The sequence below is a fragment of the Acipenser ruthenus genome, chromosome 37 (genome assembly GCF_902713425.1).
Source record: "Acipenser ruthenus chromosome 37, fAciRut3.2 maternal haplotype, whole genome shotgun sequence".
Taxonomy (NCBI): Eukaryota; Metazoa; Chordata; class Actinopteri; order Acipenseriformes; family Acipenseridae; genus Acipenser; species Acipenser ruthenus.
Genome location: NC_081225.1, coordinates 437,705 through 447,996, shown reverse-complemented (window position 1 = coordinate 447,996; position 10,292 = coordinate 437,705). Strand labels below are relative to the sequence as shown.

General features: G+C 45.9%; 1 protein-coding gene across 2 annotated transcripts; it reads right to left on the bottom strand.

Annotated features, from left to right (window-relative positions):
* Window positions 1-189: 189 nt before the first annotated feature.
* Window positions 190-8,319, bottom strand: LOC131706856 (dickkopf-related protein 4-like). 2 transcript variants are annotated; one of them, XM_059008727.1, is made up of 4 exons: window positions 7,933-8,319; window positions 5,880-6,030; window positions 4,714-4,833; window positions 190-1,947 (listed from the first exon to the last, which is right to left on the bottom strand). In XM_059008727.1, exons 1-4 carry the CDS (start codon window positions 8,044-8,046, stop codon window positions 1,631-1,633), a joined length of 702 nt encoding a protein of 233 aa, XP_058864710.1. In that variant the 5' UTR covers window positions 8,047-8,319; the 3' UTR covers window positions 190-1,630. The 2 variants fall into 2 exon arrangements, with proteins under 2 accessions (XP_058864710.1, XP_058864709.1); XM_059008726.1 differs by having other exon boundaries at window positions 5,880-6,033; window positions 7,933-8,316.
* Window positions 8,320-10,292: the final 1,973 nt, after the last annotated feature.

Genomic DNA, 10,292 nt, shown 5'->3' with positions numbered 1-10,292 from the left:
TATTTATTTAACACGTTAGACCAGGAAGAAAGAAAGGGCAGTGATGATTTAGGAGCCCTTCTCGTGCTCAGAGCTGGCCTCTTTCCTCTCAGCCATGTCTCTGTTCTTCTCCACGCTGAGTAAGATACAGGCAGGAAGACTGTGTTAGTCGAGGGGGAACCCCAATAAAAGGCCATCACCACACAGCGCGTTTGTGTCATTGTTTTATTGAAAAATAAGAATTTAAATACAAATGTACACATTAAAAACCACCTTGATCTGTGAAAAGGGAAGGGCCCGGGTACGAAGGGTTGGGCAATTTGAAAACTTCACGTCAAAGTGACTCGGACTGCAGTTACGTCATCAGAAGCCATTCAAGGCTATTTGTTTTCCTGTTGCTTTAATCAGCAACATCTTTACTCCATTGTTGCTGTTTTATGTTTATTTCAATATTAAAAAAGGCACATTTTAAAATGTGTAAAGTGGTTAATAGTGTTACAATGACAGCGTCTGTTTTCTATGTAGTGTTACTTGACATTCTGAAGCCAGGAAAGGTAAGGTTGTAATAATAGAATGCGAGGCTCCCTTCAGCTCTGTCTACCATGCCAGCCTGATTCTCCATCACAGCGCTTTTCAACTGGGCGGTTCAGCAGCTGCTGTGAATCAGGAGCCATTTCAACTGGGGGGGGGGGGGGGCAGCCGAGAAACAGGAGCCCGGTCCGACGGAAACAGGGCTGCAGTGAACGCTGCCTGTCTGGAATGGTGCATTTTCACACACTGTACAAGAGAGAGTGGTGAAGCCACGGTCCCTGCCTGTGGTGCTGAACAGACCACGCCCCCTCCTGGAGTAAGAGTAGGTTCACTCGGTGCTGCTGGGAATGTTTGAAGCAGATCCGCAGGACAGCACTGAGTGGGGGAAACACGAGTACAGAGCAGAGGCCAAGACTCACAAAAAATCAAGTGTGTCCACGGTGGGCGCTGTGCAGCATACTATGTCTTCTAGACAGAAATGTGACTAGCTGAACAGCACCAGCCTTTGGAAATGCAGCTTGTATGTCAGTCATTAAAAGCCATTTGGTACAATCGCCTATCTACTGTTGAAAAATATAAAAGGTACTGAAATATTATTATTATCTTAGCAGACGCCCTTATCCAGGGCGACTTACAATTGTTATAATTATATCACATTATTTTTTTACATACAATTACCCATTTATACAGTTGGGTTTTTACTGGAGCAATCTAGGTAAAGTACCTTGCTTAAGGGTACAGCAGCAGTGTCCCCCACCTGGGATTGAACCCACGACCCTCCGGTCAAGAGTCCAGAGACCTAACCACTACTCCATGCTGCTGTCTACCAAAACACATCACAGTGAACCGAGAAACCAGGAATCCTGTGCACTCAAAATTGAAATCTAATGCTACAACTCATGGATATTAAAAAGATACACACACACACAATTTTATTAATTTATATATATATATATATATATGAGTGAGAAAAAAAAGTGACAATTGTGAAATAAAATAATAAAAAAAACACATTCCACTTTAAAATAAGTGTTTGTTCCTGATTTTGAAATCAGTAACTTCAGGAATCCACGGCCTCAAGTTCATACAGGTGGTTTGTCCCCGGTCTTAATCCCGCTGCTCAGTGCCGTCGCTTCCTGTTTGGCCTCTTGGCGCCGCTGTTGCCCTGTCCTGCGGGCCCCTCTAGGGGGCGCTGGCAGACGCGCAGACGGGACTTGCGGCTCTCCTCACCCTTGTTTTGGGGGCGACAGGTGAGCCCGGCTGTGCAGTCGCAGCGTTGGAAGAGCTCGCGACCCATGGGGGTCTCCTTGCGCCCCCGTTTTGAACACACCTCCCCCTCCTGTGGCATGGGCTTGCAGATCTTCTCCCAGAAGTGACGAGCGCAGCACAAGCCAACTGCGCAGTCCGAGGTGCGCAAACAAGACTCCCCCTCCAGCCCTGCAACACAGAGAGGGGAGGATTAAACACAGCGAGGTTAAACACTGTCCTGAGGGGGCTCCCGAGTGGCGCATCCGGTAGAGGTGCTCCGCGTGGAGTGCAGGATGCACCCTATAGCCTGGAGGTCACCGGTTCGAATCCAGGCTATTCCGGGGGGGCTTAGGCTGTCCTGAAACACAGAGAGGGCAGGGTTCAACAGACAGGTCAGAGGCATCCACAGTGAGGTTAAAGACTGTCCTAAAACACAGAGAGGGCAGGGTTCAACAGAGACAGCTCAGAGACGTCGACAGCGAGGTTAAAGACTGTCCTAAAACACAGAGAGGGCAGGGTTCAATACTGTCCTGAAACACAGAGAGGGCTGGGTTCAACAGAGACAGGTCAGAGGCGTCCTCAGTGAGGTTAAAGACTGTCCTAAAACACAGAGAGGGCAGGGTTCAACAGAGACAGCTCAGAGACGTCGACAGCGAGGTTAAAGACTGTCCTAAAACACAGAGAGGGCAGGGTTCAATACTGTCCTGAAACACAGAGAGGGCTGGGTTCAACAGAGACAGGTCAGAGGCGTCCTCAGTGAGGTTAAAGACTGTCCTGAAACACAGAGAGGGCAGGGTTCAACAGAGACAGGTCAGAGGCGTCCTCAGTGAGGTTAAAGACTGTCCTGAAACACAGAGAGGGCAGGGTTCAACAGAGACAGGTCAGAGGCGTCCACAGCGAGGTTAAAGACTGTCCTGGCTGGGGCTGGACTGCCTGTGAGCAGCAGCAGAATGAGATCAGTGTCAGAGTTTGAAACTTGAATCTCATGACACCGTTTTCCATTGGAATGCAAAGGCTACAGAATTGCTTAAACATGCTTCTTTTAATACAGGAGTGCACTCCAGTGCTCACAGCTAAGCTACTGGTTGAACACGGGTCCAGTCCCTTCTAGGCTGCAGCCCTGTGCTGTTACTGATGAGCTTCAGCTGCTTACATTGGTCCCTGTAATCAAGGCAGTTACAGGAAGAAGAAAAACAGCTCATTTAATATGTACTCTTGTTAAAATGACACCTCATAAGTTTTGTGGTGGTGTTTAATTTACAAGGAGACGGCGACAGCCAGGTAGTTGAAAGGGGTCTCTGTGCAGCACTGTTACTGTTCCCTGGGGCTGCATGTTTTTAGGTGGTTGGTTCCTCCCCAAACATGTTATTTCAAGCGAGGAAATTATAGGTCTGGGGGCGATTGGCTCAGAAAAGGGTTGCTTTAGAAACCATTATGGTCTGCCTCAGGGACCACAGCCATTTTTGCGGTTTTATCTGCGAGCAGCCACAAGAATCTGGGTCTTCAGTCTTTTAGCGGTTCGTACTGGATGCTGTCAGAGTGCCATAGGCTCAGTCAGGGGGGGCCGTGAAGTGAGAACACACAAGAACGCTGTTGAGCAGCGGCACAGAGCATGCATACTGCCTTCAGAAAACATGTGAGCTACTAATGCAACTCAACAGAATACCTGCTGCGTGAAATATTAGCATTTAGAGCCTTATCGATGACGACCCTGGTGATGACCAAACCCTTCACTCATTTAAAACATGCTTTAAATCACGATCAAGTGCAAGCAATACACAATAAATCATAATGATTGATCGATTCAGCAGTCCCGCTGGTTCACGTGGTTTAGAAATTAAACAAATCTCGGTCCACCTATATAATCACGCAGCGCGCCTCGCCAGAGATCTGCCCGCTGTGGAGCTGGATGGGGGTTCGTTTGCTGGATCAAAGGAGTCTCTGAATGTGTATGAAGCACGTTCGCAGGCTCTGGTCAGATAGTTCATCCCGGAGCGATGCATGCTGGTCAGCGTGGGACAGTGCACTCCACAGATGCAATTTTGATACAGGTATCAGATTTTGACCAGGTAGTAGATTTTGACAAGGTTGCAAAATCTGATTAAGTAGCAAAAGTTGACGTAACATCGGAGATCAGTGGCTACTTGTGTCCTCCATTCGATGTGCTTTTAAGAACAGGCCTATAAATCCGAAATCAGACATTGAGGTATCTGTGCTGCTGCAGTAATTGCACGTCACATAAGACCGGTTTCCCGAAGGGCAAAAGTGCATCACTGGACCGCCTGGCCGAGAGGGACATTGCTGCGCCCTCTGCTGGCTGCGGTCTGGATTGGAGGAGAATAATCTAAACAGCATTACAGAATCCAGGGCAACAATGACGGAGCTGCACTTACCTGTGTATCTCATTTAATAAAACAATTGAAAAAGAAATTCATTTTGTGTTTTATTTCTAAAACACTAAGCGTACAACCAAGTTCATACTTGCTCTAAAGAATAACAGGAGGAAGAAAAACACGATGCGCGTAATTAACTGGTAGGTATGCGAATAGCTCATACACTCAGTATTAAATCAAAATCTGTTTTGACATTCCTAAATTCAGCACTGACCAAAATAAGAACCTTGTGCTGCAAAAACAAATATGTAAAAAAAAAAAAACGGTAACCCTCCCGGCTCCAGAACCACAAACTGCAGACTGTAATTACCAGCCAATTACGATCCCATCTCCCTGCTAACAATATACCTTCCTGGCTGCTCAGCACATTTCTCGCATGTCGGCTCGGTTTGGCGGCTGGCGGTTTGTGTCCAATGATATCGTTGTCTTCCAGAGCAGAGCGCCACAGGCAGGGGTTTATTTCTCAGTGTTTGTTTTTCCCTCCCGCTTTGTCCCGGATTCGCACTGTCGCCGCTTGTCAGTGCTGGGGGGGGGGGGGGGGGGGGGGGGGGTCTGGCCTTACCTTTGATGTTGGGCTGCTTTTTGGGTTTGCTTTCCTGGATATGGTGTCCGCTTTTCCCACGCGTCACGGGCGAGACCAGCCCGGTCGTCACGCCACCCTCGTCAGGCTGCGCGCACACGTCTGGAACAAACCACGAGAATAAAACAAAACGCTCGCAATGCTAAACTACAGCTGTGGCCAAAGGTTTTGCATCACCCTAAATGAACTCATTTTGCTTCATAAAGTCGAATGAAACCCACAGAATAATGTGACGCTAACATATTGAATTGCATTCCGCTTTATAGTTTTTCCATATACTTAACCAAAAACTGACAAATTAAGAATGTAACATTTCTAAATCGAACATTAAATAGTGTACTGCTGTAAAGCTTCCGGTAGACTTTTGCGATATCAGTTTGTACTTTCTTTTGATTGCATTGTGTTAAATAAAATATCAAAATGATGTTCACATAGCCTGTTTATTTTTAATCATATCTGGACAGGGCTGTAGATTCTGCATTCGCTTTTTGGTGCTCTAATGGTGATGCATTTGTGGTGATACAGTGAGAAAATCTATGGGAACATGCAATGCTTTCTGCAGGCATGCGTCTGTCTGCGTCTGGACATGTGAAGGTTGTCTTTCTTTCTGCTGTCCCTAAAGGGTGAAGAGCGCAGAGCTGCCGCGATGAAAATCTGTGAGTTTCACACCTTATGCTCCTGTAGGAAGAACCGTGAAGACAGGTGTCAGCCTTGCAAAGCCTTGATTCCTGCCAGCCAGGTAGTATCAGCCAAACTTTATAACTGCAGACATAGTAGTCTACCGTGTCGTTACATTTATATTTATGTGTGTGTGTGTGTGTGTGTGTGTGTGTGTGTGTTTCCAGTAACTAAAGTCCTTGACAAAAATTATATGTTGATAAAGTATATAAACGGTATGCAAGTTAAGGCTTGTTTGAAAATGTTAACATATTAATAACACATGCAAATACAAAGTTGCTAAAAATGAGTACAGATTGCATTAGAATATAATAGATTGCACCCGGCAGGAAGCCCCCACCTCGGCATCACAATACTGCATATGACAAATTCCGGCTTGTGAGGCTGGATTTAGAAAATAATAATATAGATGGCTGGCTAAGCATTGTATCCTACGTGATAAGGCAGTGGGCATTAGCCCCGCCCCCTACCGTTGATGCAGAGAGTCCCTGGACAGCACGTAGCATTGCGCGGGCAGCGCCGGCGGAGCGGCCGGCACGCGGCACAAACAGACTCTCCGGCGCGTGTGTTCTGGCAGAACTTCGTGGACTCGCAGTCGCTGTCCGTCATGCAGCGGTCCAGCTGCTGTAGAATAAGACTGGTTTAGAATCAGAACATCGGAACCACAAGCCCTGAACCTCGGGGCATGGAAACAGAACATGCAAAAACTATCACTGCAAGTACTAAACGATAGTGAGGCTGGTATCCAAATAAAACCAGAACACCTGAAGGGTAAGTCAGCTTAGACTCCTATCAGGGAAGCACGCGGCTCCAGATCCCGCAGCGAGCGCGACTGAAACCTTCAGTGAGACTCGCGGTGCTGCATGGATGAGCACACCGTCAATCACTGCCATCAGGGACACCTCGTGCGGAGGGAGGGGGCACGAAAGCGCTTTGTTTCCCCCAACATGAAGTCCCGAGGGGAGTCTGAAATTTCAGAACCCTTGCTTTCCAAATGTCTTGGTAATCTGAACAGAGAAATCAACCGCTCTGCAAAAACAGAAACAAAGGTTTGCATTTTAATAAGCGGTGACTGGCAGATGCGGCGCCACCCTGCTATCGCGTTACTGCCGCGCTCGAGTGTCTGAGTGGGAGGTTTGGTTTGTGTTTCTGCGAAGGCGATGGTGTCGGTGTTAAATGCGATACCTGGCCTGACAGTTACAATTGCAGGAATGCAAACCAAGAATAGAAGATTGTCTTCCGGGATACCACGAGATGTATTAAATAGGCAGATTGAGAGTGTGTGTGCGCGCATGCGCATGCGTGGCTAATGCACCTTGTGTTACCTTTCATTTTAGAATGTTATTAAGCCTCGGAGACCCGTTCTGCTGAGTACAGCCCGTCTCAATGCGGCTGAACTCCACTGAACCCTTTACTAACCTCAGCCTGGCTCAGCGCGTCGGACCGGGAGTCTGCGCTACACGGGTAGTGCGGGTTTAAGATCTCTCCATTCGGAGAAGTCGGGTGCTGACACGGCGTGATATGACGTCTCGAGTCCCACAACATTTCAACCGATCTGGAGTACTGCGCCCGTGTGGAGTTACTCACAGAGATCGATTATTTCCAGTTTTTAAACTTGCGACAAGTGGTTACATTTTATTTTATTATTATTTTTAAAATAGAAGATTCGTTTTGACACACAAACTGTGTAGAAAGTTTTCACGAAGACCAAACCTTAATGGTATTCATCATATTTTAAAAGGAAAATCTCGAAAGAACACAATTAAAAAAAAAAAAATGTTTTTGAAGTGGTCTGATTCGGGTAGCTTATGATGAATGCCATATAATAGACTATGGAACTAAACATATATGGAGATTTTGTCACATGAAGATTAGCGATACCGTTGAATTATCTTTTTTGCGAGCATTAGATAGAAAGATAGATAGATAGATAGATAGATAGATAGTACAGTATGCTATCAGACACATGATTATTTTCACTCTACGCAATATCAGAGCGGCCGGAAAACCCCGTGTTGATGAAACCGCGGTCGTTCTGCATAAAAGTTATAACATTATGGTTTGAATGAGCCGGTGAGGGGGAGTTTGTGAACCCGCTTTATAGAACACGAACACAGCAGCCAGTTCTTTTAACCTTTGACCAGCTTTACTCGGGGGCAGGTGTACTTTATTTCAAAAAGAATATTATTTATAATTACTAATACTATTCATAATTACTGTGGCAATTTTAAGGGACCTTCGATAATGAGTGTGTGTAAAATGCCGGTATACTGCATGCTGGACAGTACAGATTATTATGAATGCGATTCTCGTAGCGCCTCATCTCTTGTTAAATATATTTGGGTTAAAAACTAAAACTGACGACTTCAAACCTCTCTCGATAACAAATGTCGGCACAGATCTGATGTGTTTGTAAAAGAAGAGTAAGAAACGTCAGCGGTAGCTACCACGACAGGCGTCCTCCTCCCCAGGTAACCCACGTGATTCTAGACCTGACCCCCAGCGTTCTGTCCCGGGTCTTACCGTCTCGGTCCTCAGGTCCACCTCAGCAGATCCCCGGATGGTGTTGTAATCCAGGACGAGAGAATGGACACAAGAGCACAGGACGGACAGCAGCAACACCCCCCCCAACCCCATCTTTAAAACACAAAACCAAAAAAAAAACAAAGTATAAGGTGCTCTATTTTTTAAAAAAAGAACCCGTTGATACGATTAAACGATTTTAGATGAATGATAATACTTGTTTTTTATTTTCTAAAATATGTATTCCTCTCTCTCTGAAACGCCGTTTCTACTTCAAAGCGAAGAACGGTCCTCCAGCTGGGAAGACAAGCCTGTTTGTTACAGTCTGTTCTCAAGGACTCGTATTTATACCCCAGACCTTACGACTCCATCCCCTCCTTCTTCTGACGTCGAGACCCCCCCCCCCCGACACGGAGCCCGCGCAGCCTTCACACGAAGTGCAATCATTTACCGTCTATACATTCCTCCTAACCCACTGATAAAGTACCACAGCCCGGTCCGGTGAATCGGGGTCGCTCCTCGGACTGATTCTCTCATCATCTTCTTTGAAGAGGGATGCAGGCAGAGTTCAAAATCTGGTGAACATCTCTCGAGGATGTGTGAGGCTGGGAGCCGACTGTCCTAATGGCCTGCCTCCCCTCGAACCGCACGCCGCGGTACGGATACTCGCGTAGCAGCACTGCGCCTGCGCTGGAATCCGCCCTGCAGCGCAATCTCCACAGTCACTTTGCTATTTCTGCACCGAACCTGCCAAAGCAGATTAATAACAGCGCAATACAATCAGGAGCCCCGGGGGCGCACAGCACAGGAGGAGATGCTGTAGAGATGCATACAATACTAAAAGAGATCCATGTAAAGACCCTGAAGGGAAGCGCCACCCTGCACTCAAATAACACCGCTCTGTTACTTTCCACGCCTTACCTCCTTTACCTGCTCCAGGTACGTGCAAAATCCTCCTGACGACCGCAAGCTCTGCAGCCTTTATCTAACCACAGAGCACCAATTCATGACTTCTACTGTAAACCCCATTTCAATCATGTTAACAGTAAACCCTATGGGACAGTCTCTTTATTCTGACATGTAGACCCTAATCAGAAAGATTGGGTGCTAAATTAATACAATACTGATGGCACCTGTACAGATACCATTGCGTCATTAAAACATTGTGACGTCACCCTTGGAGTTCTTTTTTTTTTCTGGGACCATGTGCAACAAGAATAAACATTCATGATTAAAACCTGCGATGCATCGCACCCAAGTTAGCTACAGCTAATTTACATGGATAGTCCCACAAACTAACTACAAATACAATGATAACAATAAAATTCAATAAAAAAATACTAAAATAAAAATACAATTAGAAATAACAATGAAAAACAATAAAAGCAAGTCGGCAAATGGAGAGGGGGGCTAGACATGGTCAGGAAGCTGGTCCTGTTGCAACCATTTTCTCAGTTCTGTTAAAAAGCTCTGCTAGTCTGATGTGTTTTTCATGAAGTTTGATAGCTCATTCCAGAGCATGCACCCTTGATTGAGAAAGCAGTGCAAACTCAGTGCGACGGCGAGACACTATCCAGTCTCCTCTAGTGCTTGATCGAGTGACTCGAACAGCTTTTACCGAGTAGGGCTGAACAAATTCCCTTAGGGGCGGAGAGGCCAGTTTATGTGAGACTTAAAAATCAGACATGCATTAGATTGATCAATACTGCTTATGTTCTCACTAGAAGTGGCTGCGTGGCTGAAGAGAAGGGGAGTGCGGACAGATAGATTGTTGATTAACGAATCCACAGAAAACTGTCGATCCAACAAAACCAGTCAGAGCAATTGGACAGAAAAGCGGAAAATCATTTCAACAATTCCTTAATTTTAGCATTAGACACTTTACACGTAACACTTGGAAAAAGGCTTGCGATTTCAGTTCAGCATTGCATTTTGTTTGCAAAACGTGGAAACAAAATGAATCTAATTACCAAATGCACAGTCCATTGGATCTCATTATCGCACAAGAATCAATTAGGAAGACATTTTAAGTAACATAATAAACTCAAAGTGTTGAATCGGTAAGAACATAAATCTACAGTTCCTCCTGCCTAACGGCGCTCGAAATAGAGATTTCTTTTTTCAACTCTTATTTGTTTATCCCTTACTTTTAAACACGGGCAGTTCCAACAACCGAAAGTTCCTTTCGACTTAATCCTAAAGCAAAACACAGCGAGGAAAGGAGTGATTATCCACACCCGTTAACGAGGAAGGAGAATCACCACGTTAACAAGGGGAATGCATTCAGTCAGACCAGACTCGGGCTTGCTTATCTGAGCTCTGAGAGAATCGCAGTTTAGAACTCCCTCATGTGATCAGTA